This window comes from Cinclus cinclus, chromosome 4 (assembly GCF_963662255.1).
Source record: "Cinclus cinclus chromosome 4, bCinCin1.1, whole genome shotgun sequence".
Taxonomy (NCBI): domain Eukaryota; kingdom Metazoa; phylum Chordata; class Aves; order Passeriformes; family Cinclidae; genus Cinclus; species Cinclus cinclus.
The window spans coordinates 66,441,963-66,461,987 of NC_085049.1; the positions used below are offsets into that span (position 1 = coordinate 66,441,963).

At 62.8% G+C, this 20,025-nt stretch overlaps 2 protein-coding genes across 2 annotated transcripts; one reads left to right on the top strand and one right to left on the bottom strand.

Moving 5' to 3' along the window:
- Positions 1-741: 741 nt before the first annotated feature.
- On the bottom strand, positions 742-5,846 carry GCC1 (GRIP and coiled-coil domain containing 1). Its single transcript, XM_062491491.1, has 3 exons — positions 5,839-5,846; positions 4,307-5,273; positions 742-3,746 (listed from the first exon to the last, which is right to left on the bottom strand). Exons 2-3 carry the CDS (start codon positions 5,261-5,263, stop codon positions 2,478-2,480), a joined length of 2,226 nt encoding a protein of 741 aa, XP_062347475.1. The 5' UTR covers positions 5,264-5,273; positions 5,839-5,846; the 3' UTR covers positions 742-2,477.
- Positions 5,847-7,552: 1,706 nt separating this feature from the next.
- LOC134043841 (acrosin-like) lies at positions 7,553-9,091 on the top strand. The gene is made up of 5 exons (XM_062492576.1): positions 7,553-7,623; positions 7,751-7,963; positions 8,102-8,361; positions 8,790-8,935; positions 9,044-9,091. Exons 1-5 carry the CDS (start codon positions 7,553-7,555, stop codon positions 9,089-9,091), a joined length of 738 nt encoding a protein of 245 aa, XP_062348560.1.
- The last annotated feature ends 10,934 nt before the right edge of the window (positions 9,092-20,025 follow it).

Consider the following 20,025-nt stretch of genomic DNA (forward strand, 5'->3'; position numbering starts at 1 on the left):
AACAGCATCGGGAGAGCAGCCGGGAGCTCCTTGTGCTGCTGGAGAGTCCAGGGGAGGCCCCGGAGCTGCTCCAGGGCTGGAGCCCCTCAGTTCCTAGGGATCCAGGCTGGGAGAGCTGGGAGTGCTCACCTGGACAGGAGAAGGATCCAGGGAGAGCTCAGAGCTCCTGCCAGGGCCTGAAGGGGCTCCAGGAGAGCTGCAGAGGGACTGGGGACAAGGCATGGAGGAACAGGACACAGGGAATGGCTTCCCACTGCCAGAGGACAGGGATGGATGGGATCTTGGGAACTGGGAATTCCTGGCTGGGCTGGAATTGCCAGAGCAGCTGTGGATGCCCCTGGATCCCTGTCAGTGCCCAAGGCCAGGCTGGACATTGGGGCTGGGAGCACCTGGGACAGTGGGAGGTGTCTCTGCCATGGCAGGGGTGGCACTGGAGGGGCTTTGGGGTCCCTTCCCACCCAAACTCTTCTGGGATTCTCAGGGCCAGACTCCTCTGCACCCACTCAGCTGCCTCACCACGACTGCAGGTGCAGGAATGAACCATTCCTGTCCTCACATTCCCAGGAACCTCAGGAGACCATGAGATACAGCAATTTTGTGATGGTTATACATCTAAGCATGTTCCAATACCCAGCAAAATATCTCCAAGCAATGCCCATCCTGCTCCTAGAAGACACCAGAGTCTCCTCCAACAGGAATTTTACCTTTATTTCAGGGATATTGGCTGAAGGGAGGGAGGGAGGGAAGGAGGGAGCAGAGGAAGGAATGGCACTGGGAGCTGCAGGAGGGTGACAGTGACAGGGAGCTGGGCACTCTTGCAGATGCTGGCCCGCAGCAGCTCCCTCATCTTCCTCTGTCAGTTCCTGACAGAAGGCACTAGGATGGATCCCTGTCCTCCCAGCTGGATCCTGCCCGGTCCCTGCTCTTCCAGCTCAATCCCAGGATTTCCTGCTCCAAGATGTGACTCCACATTGTCCCCCTGCTCCTAGCTGGGTCCTACCCCATTCCTCTGCCCAGCTGGCCCCACACAGGTCCCTACCACCCCTGGGATTTATTCCAGGTCACTCCATCCTGCAGGAGCAGAGGGAGAACAGGGATCCATCCCCTCAGCCTGAGAAATGAAGCCATAGCAGGAAGAGGCTCCACCTCCCTCTGGAGTTGTGGGAATGGCTCCAGGGAAAGACCTGGAGCCATCCCTGCCATTCCACAGGCACCTCTTGATTCAACATTTCCAAACTAGGAGCAAGGGACTGGGCTCTCCCCCGGCTGAGGCAGCACTTCCTGTTTGTTCCTTCAAACATTATTGGGACAAACTCTCCCATTCCCATCCAGTTCCCCCCTTCAGGGCAGCACCTGGATCCTGTTCCCAGTGGGAACATCCCTAGATGGAGCCCCATGACAGGCTCTGTCCCCCTCCCAGCAGGAACAGGCTCTGCCTGGGACACGTCTTCCCTGAGGATTTTCTGGAGGAGAAATTGGCACCAAGGGCTGTGCTGGCCAGAGTGGAATCCAGGGAATTTGGCTGCTGACAGGACAGGACAGCCAAGGAGGAAGGGAGGGAAGTTCCAGGATCCCTGTCCTTGTCCCTGACAGTGCCAGGGGTGGCTGCAGCATTCCAGGATCCCTGTCCTGGGATCCTTCCCAAGGCTCTCCGGGCAGCGCAGCACCAGGAGCTGCTCCCAAACCTGTTTTTGACTCAGCTCCAGGCCCCCCTGGGGTGTTAATCCAGACCTATCCTTGTCTCTGGGCTGGGAAAGCAGGAGCAGCTCCTTCCTTCCCAAGTCAGCATCACAGAGCAGCCAAACTTCCCTGGAACCCTCAAACACCAGGAGCTGGGCACTCATTTCAGCCTTTCCTCTGCATCCAGCTCCCAGCCAGGGCCAGGCACCTCAGATTCCCACTCAGGATGGGAATCATTCACAGGGAGATCCTTTCTGCTTCCTGGAAGCCCTGATAACTCAGAGAGGATCCCTGAGGGAAGGAAGAGAGCCCGAGTCCCTGGATGAGCCTGCAGTTGCATCCACTAGTTAAATTTGGCTCTGGAAAAGAAAACTTTGGGGGAGATGCCCAAGATTTCCTGCACTGAGCCCCATCTTCCTGAGCCTTCTAGGGCCTGGTGTTATTTTAGCTCCACGTAAAGTGCTTCCCATCTTCCCTTTCATCTCTTGAGTCAGCTGCCTGGCTGGAGCTTGAAGATCCAAGTGAATTCCACTCGATCCCATGCCTGAACAGGCAGGGATTTAAATCACCTTTAATTTAAATCACCTTTAAAAAAAAACCTCAGCACCTTCAATTCTATGGTTTTCAGATCAAGTCCCAGCTTGGAGCAAATTCCCACCACAGAGGCTTTGGGGGCAGAAAACTTGGCACAACCCCACTGCAAATTAGTGCTAAAAACACCAACTGGAGCCCAAATCCTAGAGAGCTCTGGGTGTGGCCGGGACTAGGTTTTGGAAAAAGGGAACAAACCCCACCCCTCATCTCTTCCCGTGGAGCCACCAGGAGCCATGTGCCGAGCTCTTGGCGATGCTCATCTTCTCCTCGGGGCTGAAGTGCAGGATGGCCAGGATGGCCGTGAGCGTCTGCTGCCGGCCCCACGCGTCTGGCAGCGTGAGGAACCGGTACACCACGTTCTTCAGGTACTCCAGGTTGGCTCCTTCCCTGCTCTTATCCCGGCAGCTCTTCTGGATCTCACCCCGCAGTGCCGCCACCTCCTCGCGGTGCTTGTCCTCCTCGGCCAGGGCCCTGCCCTGCAGCTGGTGCAGCTGCACCTCCAGCTGGTGCTTGTGCTTCCGCAGCGCCGCAATCTCCACCTCCTTGCGCGCCAGCTGCTCCGCGTACAGGAAGAAGGTGGGCTCAGAGCTGGAGCACAGCTGCAGCTCCTGCGGGAGGATCTCCGAGGAATCCTGCCTGGGAGCGTCCCCAGGAGCGCTGTCCCAGGAGCTCTTGTGGCCGTGGGGCAGAGTGAGGGCACGGAGTCGCTCCAGTTCGTGGTCCTTCTCGGCCAGCACGGCCAGCGCCCGATCCCGCTGCTTGTGCATCTCCTCCTCCAGGCGCAGCGCCCGCTCCCGGAACTCCAGCTGGCAGCGCTCCAGCTCCTGCCGGTGCAGCTGCTGCAGCTGCTGCAGCTCCTGCTGCTTGGCCTCCAGCTCCTGCCGCTGCTGCTTCTCCGCATCATCCATGGCCAGCTGGAGCAGCACGTGCTTGTCCCGCAGCTCCGCCAGCTGCTCCCGCGCCTCCTCCAGCTCCCTGGCCAGGCCCACGTCCTTGGTGGCCTTGCTCTTGAGCACCTGCTGCGCCCTCACCTTGTAGCGCTCAAACTCGTCCTTGAGCTGCCTCAGCTCCTGCTGGCAGTGCCTGCCTGGGGCCTTGTCCCCATTCCCGTCCACGGTGCCCAGGGGCAGCTCTTGCTCCCGCGGCTCCTCTGGGCCCTTCTCAGCCGCCACCTGCAGCAGCTTCCGTAGCTTCTCCATCTGCTCCTTGAGCACAGTCACATCCAGGGTGGTCTCTTCCACGGGGACCTCGCCCAGGGAGTGGCTGGAGGCGGCGATGGCCAAGGTCTTGTTCTCCAGGTCCAGCTGCACGATGCGGTCCTTGAGCCTCTGGATGGTGCCCTGGTCCCTCTGCTTGGCCTTCTCATAGGTGCCCAGCAGCTCGGACACCTGGGCCACCTGGGCCTCCAGCTCGGCCACACGCTGCTCCTCCTGCTGCGAGCGCTGCCGCAGCTGCTCCTCAGCCTGGGCTGTCTGCAAAGGGACACGGCGGGGTTAGGGCAGCACCTGGCATCACACCTGGGGTCACACAGAGTCCCTGCTCTGCTCCAAACCAACAATGGGCCCTCCCCACCCCGGAAATCCTGCCTGAGACACCTCCCTTGTCCTGTTTTTTTGGGGATTTGTGTGTTTGGAATCCTGGAATGGTTTAGATGGGAAGGGACCCCAAAGCCCCTCCAGTACCTCCCCTGCCATGGCAGGGACACCTCCCACTGTCCCAGGGGCTCCCAGCCCCTATGTCCGGCCTGGCCTGGGACACTTCCAGGGATCCAGGGGCATCCACAGCTGCTCTGGGCACCCTGTGCAATTATTTCAAACCTCCCAGCTTGAGGGACTGGGAAGGTGAATTTGTCCTGCTCCAGCCTCCCTCCCTGACAGCATCCCACAGAGAGCTGTTCCCCAGGATTGCCATCCCATCAATCCAAGCCAGGATGCTTTGGACTCTGAGAGACTGGGAGAGGCAATTTGGCTCCTCTAGCCCCAAACCCAGCTCCGATCCCTGGACACCACCCTCATTCCAAGCCAGGAATCACCTTTTTCATCTCCTGCACCAGCTGCAGCTGGAAGTGGTTCTTGAGGCTGGCCATCTCCTCCTGCAGCTCCTGGATCCGTGGGTCCACCTTGCCGTACTCTTCCCGCGCTCCCTGCAGCTCCCTCCGGAGCTCCTCCAGCTCCTGGCTTAGCTGCCGGACGTGCTGCTCCTGCTCGTAGCCCTGGGCTCGCTCGGCCTCATGCAGCTGGCGGTCAGCGGCACGGCGTGCCTCCCGCTCGGCACGCAGTAGCTCCTGCAGCTCACGCAGCATCAGCCCGTGGTCGCCCTGCTCGCGCTCGCGCTCGTGCTGCTGTGTGATGAGGCGGGCGCGGGTCTCGGCCAGCAGCTCCTGCAGCCGCCGCAGCTCGGCCTCCTGCCGCTCCGCGTCCTCCTGCGCCCGCCCCGCCACCTCCTCCAGCTCCTGCTTCATCTGCCGCCGCTCCGCCTGGTACGAGGCTTCCATGCGCGACTTCTCCTGCGTCACCGTGGCCAGCGCGCCTGTCAGCGTGGCCAGCTGGGCTTTCAGCTGCAGCAGGCGCCGCTCGGGCTCACCGGCGCCGCAGAGCTCGCCGCTCTCGGAGCTGCTCGGGTCCTCCGCTCTCTGGGGAGTGGGAGCTGCGGCTTTGTCCTCCTCATCCCCCTTGGCGCCGGTCACACTGGTCAGGCTGGCTGCAGTGTCTGCGCTGGCGGCCGTCCCTGCACTGTCCTCTGAGCTCTGGTCATCTCCAGAGTCCCTGGCTACGGGCGATGGCACTGCCAGGTCTCCCTCGTGGGACACGGAGAGTACCTTCAGGCTGGCTTCCAGCGCTTCCTTCTCCTTCAGGAGGCTCTTGTAGGCACGGACAACGTCCTTGAGCCGTACCTGGAAGCGCAGGAGCTGCTGCTTCTGAGTCTCTATGGTCTCCAGCAGCTCCTTTTTGCTGGGGCCGCCACCAAAGTTCATCCCAAACTTCTCCATGGGGGGGAATCTGGGGGAAAGCAGGGCAAGGAGAAAAGGCACCTTTGGCATGGGCAGGAGCATTCTCCTGGTCCTGCCAGGACACCAAATGGGCGGCAAGCATCACAAACACCACCCTGAGCACCCCCTTCCCAGGACCACCCTCCTGAACCCCTGCCAGGACCCATATCCTAACCTACCCAGGGCTTCCATACTGACCCCCTCGAGACCCCCATCCTGACCCCCCAAAAGTCCCACCCTGACCCTCCCAGGAACCCCATCCTGACCCCACCAGGACATGACCCTGACCCCCCAGGATACCTCTCTGACCCCTCACGCCAGAACCCCCTTCCTGACCCCTCTCGGGACCCCCATGCTGACCTCCCGGACATTCCCCAGACATCTCCCGGAGTCCCCCGGGCCCTCCACTGTCACCTCGTCAGGTCCACCCTGACTCCCCAGACACCATCGTGACCCCCCCGGACACCACCCGGGCATCGTCACCCCCTAAGGTCCATCTTGACTCCCACCCCGATCCCTCCGGACGCCCAGGGCCCCGCAATTCTCATCCCCCCGGTCCTCCGGTCCCTCCTCACCTCCGGCCGGTTCCGCAGCGCCGCCACTTCCGGCGGAAGTCTCAGGGTGGGGCGGGGCAAAGGGCAGGGTTAGGGGCGGGGCTACACCCCAAATAAGGCGATGTGTGCGCGTGGCGACACGGGGGGCGGGTCCTGATATCGCTGCTGGGCGATGCGGCCGTGGCTTGCACCCAGAGGGGGCGTGGCCTCAGCGCGCGACGCGGAGCGCGGTGTGGGCGTGACCTGAAGAAACGACCGTGTTCCCGGGGGCGTGACCATCGATGTGGTGTGGGCGTGGTCAAGGGATGGGGCGTGGCTCAGAACGGCGGCGACAGGCGCCTGTCCGTCCGTGTATCCCCTGAAGTGTCTCCCCCCCCCCCCCCCCCCGTCCCCTCCGTGTCCCCCATGTCCTCCGCGTGCTCCTCCCCGTCCCCTGTGTCTCCCCCGTGGCCCCTCCGTGGCCCGCGAGGGGGTATCACTGCCAGCCTGCAGCGGGGACCCGGGCAGAGTGGTGACACCGAGCAGTGTCACCGCCCGGGGGCAGCAGTGTCGCTCCCCCTCCCGTGCTGTCTCCGCGGCGGTCGCTGTCCACCCCCTGCAGCCCCTCTCCAAGGAGGTGTCCCCCTGCGGGAAGAGCCTGGGGGTGCATCCCGGTGTTCCAAACCCGCCGGATAACGATGGGGAAGAGCTGGAGAGCCCTCAGGTCCGTCCGAGCCACCCCTGCTAGTGCCATCTCAGCCGGGCCCTGTCCCCGCTGTCCCCTGCAGGTGCTGGCGGTGCTCCTGGTGTGGCCGGAATCGCCCAAAACCGCCGGGATAAATAAAATTACAACGGCGCCGTTTTGGTATTAACGAGTCCAGCACTGCTCCAACTGTCCTTGGCCAGGGGTTGTGGCCAACAAAATTCTGACCTCCACAGAGACCCTGGGACAAAACTTTGTCACCTGTTTGTGCAGTCTGAGCAGACAAAGAAATGAATGTTCGTTTGTTCTTGTTCGTTGGTTCGTTGGAATTACATAAAAATAACATTAATTACGATTTTGTCTTCTATTGGTTACTGAATTCTTCCTTGGGCAGGAACATCTCCCATTGTCCCAGGTGCTCCCAGCCCCAGTGTCCAGCCTGGCCTTGGGCACTGACAGGGATCCAGGGGCAGCCACAGCTGCTCTGGCAATTTCAGCCCAAAATCCCATCCATCCCTGCCCTCTGGCAGTGGAAGCCATTCCCTGTGTCCTGTCCCTCCATGCTTTGTCCCCAGTCCCTCTGCAGCTCTCCTGGAGCCCCTTCAGGCCATGGCAGGGGCTCTGAGCTCTCCCTGGATCCTTCTCCTTTCCAGGTGAGCACTCCCAGCTCTCCCAGCCTGGATCCCTAGGAACTGAGGGGCTCCAGCCCTGGGAGCAGCTCTGGAGTCTCCTCTGGACTCTTCAGCAGCTCCAGGTTCTGCTGGGTCAGATCCAGCCCTCACCCCTAGCACCCCCAAATCCTTCTGCCAGGGCTGCTCCAGCTGCTTATGTCAGCCTGGTGTCAGGTGGGTCTCACCCAGTGTTGGTGCCCTGGAGCTGCCCCCCGACCATTCCAGATCTCTGCAACACCGAGCTGCCCCTCCCTGCCCTGCCCGCACCTGGAACCAGCCCCTCTGTGACATCACCCCAGCCTGGTGACACCGTGACACCTCTAGGGCCGTGGGCACCAGAGGTGACACTTCTGTTCTGCCTCTGCTACCTTCGCTGGCACTGATGGCTTTGCTGTGGCTGCTCGTCCTGCTGGCCCTGGCCTGTCCCGTGGGGGCCACCTGGGACACCTGCAGGTCAGTGTCCCCGGGGGGCTCAGGGACACTTGGGGGGTTCCTTGGCAGAACTGGGGGGACAAATGCCCCTTGGGGTTCTCTGGATCTGCTGTCTCTGAGCAGGGCAGTGATGGCTTTGTGCTTCCAGAGGCACCTGCGGGCTCCGGCCCATGGCTTCTGACCACAGCTCTGCTGCTGGCACGTCCCATGCTGTGGGTGGCACCAGTGCCCAGGCAGGGGTCTGGCCCGGCATCATCAGCATCCAAGCCACCTGGGAGAACGGCACGTGGCACATGTGCACAGGTGTCCTCCTCAGCTCCCAGTGGGTTCTCACAGTTGCACACTGCTTTGCCAGGGCCAGGTAAGAGACAGCAGGGACAGAGATGTTCCCAGAGCATGGGCAGGTGCCCAGGTCACAGCACCACGTGCCTGGGAAATGCTGGGCTGCTGCAGCCCATGGCTCTGCTCCCTGTCACCCCTCTCTCCATCTGTTCCCCAGACATGTCTCCATGTGGGAGGTGGTGATGGGGGCTACAGATCTGACTCACCTGGGCCCTGAGGCTGAGGTCAGACACATCCAGAGGCTCCTGGTGCACCAGCACTACGTGCCTGCCACGGCCAGGAACGACATCGCCCTGCTGGAGCTGGACCAGCCCGTGGAATGCAGTGACTACATCCAGCTGGGCTGTGTGCCTGACGCCTCGCTCAGGGTCTCAGAGCTGAAATCCTGCTACATCGCCGGCTGGAACTTTGCCAGAGGCGAGTTCCTGAACAGGATGTGCGCTCTGAGGGGAGCTGGACACCCCAGGGGCATAGGCTGGGCACCCCGGGGACACGGGCTGGGTATCCTGGGGACATGGATTGGGCACCCTGGGAACATGGGCTGGGCACCTCAGGGGCATGGGCTGGGCACAGACGGAATCCAGCTCAGAGCAGCCTGGACTGTGGGAAGTCTGCCAAGTCCCGCCAAGACAGGACATGAAACGGGATGAGCTGTAAGGTCCCTTCTCACCCAAACAATTCCTACTGGCCCTGGGAAGTCTCTGGAGAGATGGGTCTGGCCCCTTCCCCTGAGCCAACAACAGGAACACAGCTAGACAATGTCATTCTGGAGGAAAAGCCAGGCCCGAGGAAGGGGAAGGGATGGGTACTGAGCTGCTGGGGGCTCATTCCCCCTGTGCCCACAGCTCAGGGAACAGGCATGGCACTACAGGAGGCCAAGGTCCACCTCATGGACACAGAGCTCTGCAACAGCAGCCGGTGGTATGCAGGGGCTGTTCATGCTGACAACCTGTGTGCTGGGTACCCACAGGGCGGCATTGACACCTGCCAGGTAAGAGCATGTGATGAGATCCTCAGCCCCCAACAGCACAGGGACCCCCTCATCCCCCACACACAGCCTGACCTGTCCTGGGTCTGCCCTTCCCTCCCCCACCCACAGGTCCCTGTCCTACCTCTCCTTGTCCCCAAGGCCACAAAGCCCATCTAGTGCCCCCAGCAGACTCAAAGTGTGGATGTGACTCTGGAACATCTGTCCTCTGCACATCTGGGATCCATGTGCAGAGATGGGAGAATCCCCGAGCTGCTCCCAGCTGAGGGCTGGAGGCTCCAGACCCTGAGCAGAACCTTCCTGTGCTGGGAATGTGGAGCTGGCAGGGGCTGGGAGAGCAGAGCCAGCCCTGGGGCTGGGAGAGAGGAGCCAGCCCTGGGGATGGCAGCAGCCCCCACAGCCCCTGAGCTCTCTCTCTCGGCACAGGGGGACAGCGGGAGTCCCCTCGTCTGCAAGGACAATGGAGCTGACTACTTCTGGCTCGTGGGAATGAACAGCTGGGGAAGAGGCTGTAACAGAGCCAGGCACCCTGGGATCTACACTTCCACTCAGCACTTCTACAATTGGATCCTGCTCCAGACTGGCCTGAGCCCACCAGACATAACTGGTCCAGCACCAGAGCCAAACTGTGTCCTGACTCCTAAGCCAGAGGTCACCTTGACTTCTGTGGAGACCCCAACGGCAGAGCCAGAGTCAGAGCCAGTGCCAGAGCTGGTGCCAGAGCCAGAGCTGGTGCCAGAGACAACGCCAAAGCCGACGACAGTGCCGATACCAGAGCCAACTCAAGTGCCAGACACCCCCCATGTGCCAGAGAAGGAGTCGGTGCCAACACCGAAACCTGAATCCAAACCCGAACCAGAACCGGACAGGCTTCTGCTCATCTCAGTGCCGTACCAGAGCCTGGTGAAATTCTGTAACCTGCTCAAGGATTTCTTGCAGTTTCTGCGGGACCAGCTGGGCTGACCCGGAGCACGAGGAGAGCCGGTTCTGGCTGCGGTCCCGCCCCGTTCCCGGCTGGAATCGCGACGCGGGGCCCGAAGCAGCCGCAGCCCGGGGCTGCTCCGTCCCTGCCGCCCTCCCTGCGTCCAGCCCTCGCTGCAGTCCCGTTTGTTGTTGAAATAACGTTGCTCGTGCTGCCCAGAACCGCGGTGTCAGCGCCATTCCCGGGCAGGGCGAGCGGGGCCGGTACCGGGACCGGGAGGGAGAACTAGCGGGTTCGGGAGGAGACAAGGGTGGGGTCGGGCCGGAGTGGGAAAAGAGCTTTAATTTCACATGGGAGCGGCGTGGGGATGGGAGCGGCCCGAGCTGCGAGTCCCGGAGCCCCGAGGGACGCGGAGGTGCCCGAGGTGCCACCCTGAGCTGCTGCTGCCACCCAGGGGTGTCCCCCGTGTCACTAGCTCGTGCCTCTGAGCTGCCGGGACCCCCATCCCGCTGCCCCCGCTGCGCCCCTGGCCCTGGCAGCGCTGGAGCCGCAGCCGCGGCTCTGCTCCAGCCGGGAGCGTGTTTGGGATCCCTGGATCCGGGACATTCCCTCTTCTCCAGGAGACAGCTCCCAGGAGCTGCCCTGGCTCTGGGGAAGGTTCTGGGAGCGTGGGCCAGCCCGGAAGGAGTCAGGGGTCCTGGATGCCGTGATCCACCGGGATCCTGGATTCTGCGATCCACCAGCGTCTGGAGGTGGTTCGGGGTCCTGCCGTGGGCTGGCCTGGCCGTGCTGGCACGGCTGTCACCGAGGGCTGCCCTTCATGGATATCCACTGTGCCTGGCTCGGGGGGTGTTGGAGCCCCCCATCCTGCCAGGGCCCCTCCGGGCTGTGGGAGCGGGGGCCTCGGGGGGCTCAGCGGGGCTCCAGGCCCCAGGATGGCAGCGGGGTGAGCCCGGGGGGCAGCAGGGCGAGAGGGGTGCTCTCCAGGGTCTGCCAGGGCGCTGGAGCGGGGGTCCCACCGGGAGCCAGACCTGCGGGAGGGACATGGGGCTCAGGCACCTCCCTGGGCCCTGCGAGGGGACGCCCAGGGGACCCCCATCCCCAGAAGTCCGGGGGGTCCTTCACCCCCCCGCAGCTCCCACCCTGTCCGTGCTGGCGGCCGGCCCCTCGTACCGCAGACGGCGTCGTCCCAGGCGCAGGGGCCGGAGGTGCAGAGGTGCAGCGGGGCCGGGGGTCGCGGAAGGGTGGCGAGGCCATGGAGGGGCTGCGCCGAGCCCGCGGGAGCGGCCGGGAGGGGCTGCGTGGCACCAGAGAGCGCGATGTCACAGGGCATCCCTGCGGTGCTCCAGGTCACCACAGAGGGGACGGTCTGAGGTTCGGGACGCTCCGGACAGAGCTCCCCGACGGAAGCGCCGCCTCCAGAATGTGCCGGGACTTGTCGGGGTGTCCCCAGCACGCCGGGACTGACCGTGTCCTCCTACCTGTGCGGCGTGACCGAAGGCGGGCGGGATCCAGTGGCACCAGGAGCCTGCGTGGGCAGGGGCGGGGACAATGTCCTCGTTCGGGCAGTGCTCGGCCCCCAGCCCCGACTCACCGGGGAGCACAGGTAGCGGCCGTGTCCTTTCCCCAGCTCCCAGGGAGGCTCTGGGAAACAACCCCAGGTGTCCCCAGCGACAAATTTCAGCCGCGCTCCCTCCCCGGGGCGCCCCTGGTCCCACCCCCTCCTCGGGCAGTAGGTTCCACGTCCCGTCCCCTCGGTCCCCGGGCTGTCACCTGAGCCGCCACCCTCCAGCTTGTTCTCCCGTCGCCACTTGGCTCGGCGGTTCGAGAACCAGACCTGGGGACAGAGAGGGAGCTGAGGCTGCAGACCCCCGCCCAAATCACGGCACCCGGGCCCGGGAGCGCCACCTTGGCACAGTTCCGAGCCCCGGAACACAGGCTCGTCACACCCCGGGAGCGAGTGGGGACATGGGTGGGACACGGGCAGGGAAAGAGGCTCCATCCCAGACATGGCACAGGCCTGTAATATGGATACGGACATGGGCAGGGGTGAATGGATGCCCACATCTTGATGCCAGGCATGCACTTGGGCGTGGACGTGGGCAGAGGAAAGGGTTTGGTTCTGGGCATCGTCAAAGGAAGGGTCTTGACCCCGAACATGGATATGGACAGGACGAGCGGTTCCATCCTGGGAATGGGCACCAATACGGGCAGAGGAAGGGCTTTGATATGGCGTCCTCCCCTCCTCCCTGGGCTGGGAGCACAACCAGGCTCCTGGTGTGTCCCTGGCATAGGGCACAGGACCCTGCTGGCTGCTCTGGTGTGTGCTTTGGCCGGCTGTAGGGTACCCATGGCACCGGGAACTCGCTGCTGGCACTGCCCGGACACCCGGAGGCTGGCAGTGGTGTGGGGCTGGAGGGGAAGGGGTGGCCATGCACCAAAAGAGGCTCAGCAATGGCACAGGGATGTGGGTTTGGGTCTGCTGAGAGGAATGTGTGAGGGGGGTGTGCCAGGGAATGTGCTAGACAATGTGCCAGGTGTGTCAGGGAGCGTGCTACAGAATGTGCCACAGAGTGTGCCAGGGAGTGTGGAACGTGTGCCATGGAGTCTGCCAGATGTGCCAGGTGTCCTAGGGAATGTGCGAGGTGTGCCATAGAGTGTGCCTGTGCCAGGTGTACCATGGAGACACCCCCCCCCCCCTCCCCCATGGAGCCAGGGACAAATCCAGCTCTGGGGGGTGGCCTCCACCATCTGGAGCCCGTCCCCAGCTGTGCGACAGGCAATGGTGGTGACACGGTTTGGAGCCGTCCCCGAGGGCAGAAGGAAGAGGGCAGGGAGGTCCCCGTGCCCCCGGACCTGTCCCCTCGATGCCAGGGGACAGGCCGGGCTGTCGCTGCCACCAGGACGTGGCCGCGGTTTCACTCGGACATGTCGGGTCTCCCTTACCCTGATGGTGCTGTCCGGGAGCTGGGTGGCTACGGCCAGGCTCTCCCGGGTGGCGGTGTCCGGGTACTGTCCCCTCTGGAACTCTGCGAGGGGTATCGGGGTGAGACGGGAGGAGATACCGGGACGTGTCTGCAGCCAGACGCCGAGGCCAGCGAGCTGGGGTGCTCTGGGGCACTCTGGGGTGATTTGGGGCACTCTGGGGTGCTCTGGGATGGTTTGGGGTGCTCTGGGGTGGTTTGGGCCATCCCTCCGGGTCATCCCTGCAGCGATGGCTGGGCCACCCATAGGGGCACGAGCCAATCCCGAAATTCCCCCCCCCCCCCCCCCCCCCCCCCGCCTTGGGAGCAGCCCCGCTCGGAGCCAGCATCCCGATGGGAGCACACCTTTCTCCAGAGCCTCCGCCTGCTGCCTGGAGAACACGGTCCTGTTCCTGCCGCCGCTCCGGTGCCGCGGGGGCTGCTGGCTCCCCGGGGCCGGTGGGGGCTGCGGCACCGGGGCCACGGCCAGAGGGGACACTGCGGGGACAGAGAGGTAGAAGCTGGAGGCGGACTCGGTGCTGGGCACTCCCCGGAGGGGCCGGGAAGAGTCGGGAGGGGTCCGGGATTTGGGACAGCCCAGCAAGGCTCACCCCGAGACCGCGAGTCCCGGGACTCGACCACCAGCCGGAGGTCGCTGGGCAGGGTCCTGAGCACGCGGTTGATGCAGGAGACCTGGGCAGGGGAGAGGGAATGTGCCCGGGAGGGGACGGGACCCCCGGGGGCTGCGGATGTCGCGGAGCTGTCCCTGGGATGTCTACGGAGGCAGGGATTCTCCACCCCGGGGCCGAGCCCGTCCGTCCCCGTTTCGGAACCAGGACCCAGGGATCACGGGACTAACAGAATCTAACGGGAAGCACGGCAGGGATAGGGGGGGCGGCTCTGTCCTTGGCAAGGGACACTTGTCGCGGAGCCACGGCGCTGTTCCGAGGCCCGAGGAGGCAGCCGGGTTCGGGGATGGAGGTCGGGGCTCTGATTCCTCCGGGAAGGACAGATTTGCCTTCCCCTTCCCACCTGTCCCAGCCCAGCTCCGCGCCTCACCAAGCTCCGAGGCCTTCCGGGTGGATCTTTCAGATTCCCGAGTCCTTCCCACAGACCCGGACACTTCCCATCAATCCGAGCCCTTCCCTGTGCACCCATCCCAATGTCCCCAGCTGTTCTCAGTGCACCCAACCAGCTGTCCCCAGCCGTTCCCAGTGCATCCATCGCAATGGGCCCGCCCAGTCCTTCCCAGAACATCCATACCACTGTTCCCAGTCCTTCCCAGTACATCCATCGCACTGTTCCCAGGCCTCAAAAGTACATCCATCCCACTGTCCCCAACCCTTCCAAATGCATCCATCACACTGCCCCCAGGCCTTCCCAGGGCATCCATCACACTGTTCCCAATCTTTTCTGGTGCATCGAAGCCACTGTCCCCAGTCCTTCCCAGTGCATCCAGCACACGGTCACCAGCCCTTCCCAGTAGATCCACGTCATGGTCCCCAGCCTTTCACAGGGCATGCATCCCACTGCCCCCAGCCCTTCTCAGTAGATCCATCGCACTGTCCCCAGTCCTTCCCAGTGCATGCATCCCACGATTCCCAGCCCATCCCAGTACATGCATCCCACAGTCCCCAGCGCTCCCCAGTACATCCATCCCACTTTCCAGAGCCTTTCCCAATGCATCCTTCCCACTGTCCCCAGCCATTCCCAGTAAATCCATCCCACTGTTTTCTGTCCTTCCCCATGCATCCATCCCACTGTCACCAGCACTTCCTAGTAGATCCATCACACTGTCCCCAGCCCATCCCAGTGCATCCATTCCACTGCCCCCAGCCCTTCACAGTGCATTCATCCCACTGTCCCCAGCCTTTCCCAGTGCGTCCTTCACACTGTCCCCAGCCCTTCCCAGTAAATCCATCCCACTGTCACCAGCCTTCCGCAGTAGATACATCTCATTGTCCCCAGCACTTCCCAGTAGATCCATCCCACTGTTCCCAGTCCTTCCCAGAGGATCCATCCCACTTTCCCCAGCCTTTCCCAGTGCATCCTTCCCACTGTCCCCAGACCTTCCCAGAGGATCCATCCCACTTGCTCCAGTCCTTCCCAGTGCATCCATCCCCCTGCCTCCAGCCCTTCCCAGTAGATCCATCCCACTGTCCCCAGCCCTTCACTGTGCATCCATCCCACTGCCCCAGCCCTTCCAAGTGCATCCTTCCCAATATCCCGAGCCCTTCCCAGTGCATCCATCCCACTGTCACCAGCACTTCCCAGTAGACACATCTCACTGTCCCCAGCCCTTCCTTGTGCATCCATCCCAGTGCCCCCAGACCTTCCCAATGCATCCATTCCACTGTCCCAAGTATTTCCCAATGCATCCTTTCCACGGTGCCCAGCCCTTCCCTGTAGATCCATGCCACTGTCCCCAGTCCATCCCAGTTCATCCATCCCACTGTCACCAGCCCTTCCCAGTAGATCCATCCCACGGTCCCCAGCACTTCCTTCTGCATCCTTCCCACTGTCCCCACACTTCCCAGTCCATCCATTCCACTGTGCCCGCCCAGTTCTTCCTAGTACATCCATCCCACTGTTCCCAGTCTTTCCCAGTAGATCCATGCCATAGTAACCAGTCCATACTACTATATGCATGCCACTGTCCCCACTCCTTCCCTGTAGATTCATGCCACAGCCCGCAGCTCATACCAGCGTATCCATCCCACTGTTCCCAGTGCTCACCATTACATCCATCCCACTGTCCCCAGCCCTTCCCAATGTATCCATCATACTGTCCCCAGCTGTTCCCAGTACATCCATCCCACTGTCCCCAGGTCTTCCCAGTACATCCATCCCTCTGTCCCAAGTCCATTCCAGTGAATCCATCCCACTATCCCCAGGTCTTCCCAGTACATCCATCCCTCTGTCCCAAGTCCATTCCAGTGAATCCATCCCACTATCCCCAGTCCTTCCCAGTAGATCTATGCCGCTGTCCCTAGCCCTTCCCAGTAGATCCATGCCACTATGCACAGTCCTTTGCAGTGCATCCATCCCACTGTCCCCAGCCATTCCCAATGCATCCATCCCACTGTCCCTAGCTCTTCCTTGTGCATCCATTCCACATTGCCTGCTGAGTCCTTCCCAGTATACCAATAGCAGTCTTCCCAGTCCTTACCAGTAGATCTAAGGCACAGTCACTAGTCCTTTCCAGTAGATCCATACCACTGTCCCCAGCCCTTCCCAGTAGATCCATGCCAGAGTCCGTAGGTCATCCCAGCCTATCCATCCCACTATCCCCTGTCCTCGCCACTACATCCATCCCACTGTTCCCGGCCCTTCCCAATGCATCCATCCCACTGTCCCCAACTCTTCCCAGTGCATTCTTCCCACAGTTCCCGGCCCTTCCCTGTAGATTGATCCTAGTGTCCCCAGGCCTTCCAAGTACATCCATCCCACTGTCCCCCGCTCTTACCCATGCATGCATCCCTCTGTCCCCAGCCCTCCCCAGTGCATCCATCCCAGTGTATCCATCCCAGTGTCCCCAGCCCTTCCCAGCAGATCCATCCCAGTGTTCCCAAGCCTTCCCAGTAGATCCATGCCATAGTCCCCAGTCCTACTCAGTATATCCATGCCACTGTCCCCAATTCTTCCCAGCAGATTCATGCCACAGTCCACAGATCATCCCAGCTTATCCATCCCACTGTCCCCAGTCCTTCCCAATGCATCCATCCCACTGTCCCCAGCCCTTCCCAGTAGCTCCATGCCACTGTCCATAGTCCTTCCCAGTACAACCATCCCACTGTCCCCAGCCCTTCCCAGTGCATCCATCCCACTGTCCCTAGCTCTTCCTTGCACATCCATCCCACTGTGCCTGCCCAGTCCTTCCCAGAACTTCCATACTACAGTTCCCAGTCCTTCCCAGTATATCTAAGGCACAGTCACTAGTCCTTCCCAGTAGATTCATGTCACTGTCCTTTGGCCTTCCCAGTAGATCCATGCCAGAGTCCGCAGGTCATCCCAGCCTATCCATCCCACTGTCTCCAGTCCTCACCAGTACATCCATCCCACTGTTCCCAGTCCTTCCCAATACATCCATCCCACTTTCCCCAGCCCTTCCCAATACATCCATCCCACTTTCCCCAGCCCTTTCTAGTGCATCCTTCCCATGTTGCCCAACCCTTCCCAGTACATCCATCCCACTGTCCCCAGCACTTCCCACTACATCCATCCCACTGTCACCAGCCCTTCCTTGTGGATCCATCCCACTGTGCCTGCACAGTCCTTCCCAGTAGATCCGTGCCACTGTCCCCAGCCTTTCCCAGTAGATCCATGCCAGTGTCCCCAGCTCATCCTAGTGCATCCATCCCACTGTCCCATGTCCTTCCCAATAAATCCATCCCACTATCCCCAGCCCTTCCCTGTGCGTACATCCCACTGTCCCCAGCCCTTCTCCGTAGACCCATCCCTCTGTCGCCACTCCTTCCCAGTGCATCCATCCCCCAGTCCCGATCTCTTCCCTGCCCATCCTTCCCACCTTCCTCCACCCTCCTGACTGCTGGCCATGGGTTCGAATCCCCTACCCTGCCTCACCCTCGGAATTCCCGGATTCTTCAGCAGGACTCACGCTGGGGATGCGGCTGCTGGCACAGATTCCCTCGACGTGCAGCTGCCGGCGGATCTGCCAGGCGAAGAGCCCAGGCTGCTCCAGCTTCAGCCTTGCGATTCTGGCCACCACGGCGGGGGTGGCCATGCGGGGTTTGCTTCCCCCCATAACCTTGGGCGCCACGTCCCCCGTCCGGTAGTAGCGGCCCAGGATCTTGCTGACGCAGCCATTGGACACCTGCGGACAAAACTTCAGCACGGGAGGAGGATTTGGAAGGGGAATGAGAGCCCCAGCCCCGGCCGGGTCGCACCTTGAGGCTGCGGGAGATGTCAGAGCTGCGGGCGCCGCTCTCCGCCAGCGCGATGATTCTCTGCCTCTTGCACGTGGGGAGGGGGCGGCCGTTCAGGAAGAGCCCCCCGAGCTGGTTCACCCCGCTGGGCCCTGGGGATCGGGATAGGGCTGAAGGGGAGCGGGGCGGCCGGTCCTGCCCTCGCGGCTTCCCAGGACAGCGCCGGGGCCAGGGGCGGTGGTGCTGAGGGGGTCTGGGGGCCTGGGGCTTGGGGGGCTCGATGCTGGGGGTGGGGGCAGACAGGGAATGGGCGCACCAGGAAGCAGGGGAAACAACGCATGGAAGACCACGGGGAGAATTTGGGAAGGTCAGGGGGGTGACAGGCTGGAGGGCTGGATGTCACCAGGGGCCGGGAGGAGCCTGCGGAGCCGCGGGTGAATCAGCCGGGACCCCGCGCCAGGAGCCGCCGCGTTCCTCACCTCGGTGTTGCATCGTGGAGAGGCTTCAAGGAGGGGGTGGGTGCCTGGGAATTCCCAGTGGGAGACGAGGGATGCCGGTGTCCAGGGCTCAGCCACCACCCTGCTGCGAGGAGAAAGGACAAGGCAGGAATCTTGGAGCAGAGGATGGAAACACTTCAGGGCAACTTGGGAAGTCCTCGCACTCCGGGCACAGCGCATAAAGACCCGGAAAAGGTCACAGGGCTCTGGAGATGCTCGGGAGACACCGGGAATGCTGCCTGTGCTGCCTGCACCGGGCAGCCACCGGCACGGGATGGAGCCGGCGTAGCCGAGCCCCATCCCCAGCTCCCGCAGAGCTTCCCTGGACACCCCACGGGGGACAGGGGGGGTCCCCACTCCGGCCCCGCCCCAGCTGAGTGCCGGGATCCACAGGGAACGGCGGGGTTCCCCCACCACCCTCCCAGACAGGAATTCCTTCCCAAGATCCCATCCATCCCTGCCCTCTGGCAGTGGGAAGCCATTCCCTGTGTTCTGTCCCTTCATTCCTTGTCCCCAGTCCCCCTGCAGCTCTTCTGGAGCTCCTTCAGGCGCTGGCAGGGGCTTTGAGCTCTCCCTAGAGCTCTCTCCTCTCCAGATGAACATCCCAGCTCCCCCAGCCTGGCTCCACAGGGTTTCCCGGCAGGATTCCCGCAGAGACACTGGTGCCAATGCCTTTCCTGCCGGGCATTGCTGGGCAGCGGCAGAGGTGCCACCGAGCCTGGCGGCTGCTGCTCCCCCCACGGCCTTGCCCGAGCCCCCAGTTTGCCTGGGATCTCACCAGGAACACCCTAAACCCACCCCCTAGACACCCCCAGCGTGAAGCTTTCCCTGCCACAGCCCCCAAATCCCACTGCGCCTCTTCCCTGCACAGCCCGAGGGAGTTGTTTGGCGATACCGACCCTCGGTGACATTCAGGAAAAGCGACATAAATCCAACAGCAGGGACAAGTCCGCAGGTGAACAGCAAAGCCGAGGTGCATCCCATCGCCCTCTGCTCAGAGAGGGATGCATCGCCCTGGAGCGCTGCACAGAGGCTGCTCCAGGAAGGAGGGAACAGGACACGAGTCCCATCGGGGGCCCGAGAAGCCCCCCCGGCATTCCCTGGCTTGGCCTGTGTTGTGCCCCGAGGTGAAACAAGGATTTCTTCCCGACGGGGAGCTGGGAGCATTGGGAAAGCCGAGCCGGGAGCCCTCGCTGCCTCCTGGATGGTGCCGAGGAGCCCTGAGCCCGGGATGAGCTTGGCCTCTGTGCAGCACAGGGACCAGGAGCCAGCGGGGACCGAGCCGGAGCTGGGAACTCCCGGGGACCCCAAAGCTTCTCCAGGTCAGAACGCGTTCACCATCAATTCCTACACCGAATTCCTGAAGCTTTTCCCCGCAGGGAAAGATGCTCGAGAGAGCGGCAATGCCCGGAGCCGCGCAAGGAGGTACCTGTGGAGCCTCAGAGGAGCCGGACCGGATCGTCCCGGGAGCCGGGCGGGCGCTCAGTGCCGGCAGCGGGGCCGTGATGTCACGGCAGGAGGGAGAGGAGGACGGGGAGGAAGGGGCGGCCCGATGTAACCGCGCCCAGAACACGCGCCAGCACACGGGGGGCTCCAGCGGGACTCAGGGGCTCTCGGGGCCCCCCTGGGCCGGGCACGGAGTCGGTGCCGGGTGAGCGCAGGTGTTTCAGCACCTGCGGCCGGCGGACAGCACGGCCCCGCTGCGTACCCGCGCCCCGGAGCATCCCCGGGGATCTCCGGCCGGAGCCCCCCGAGGGGCTTCGCTCCCGCGTCTGTCCCGCAAAACAAACAGGGACATATGGGATTCAATCATAAATCCAGATTC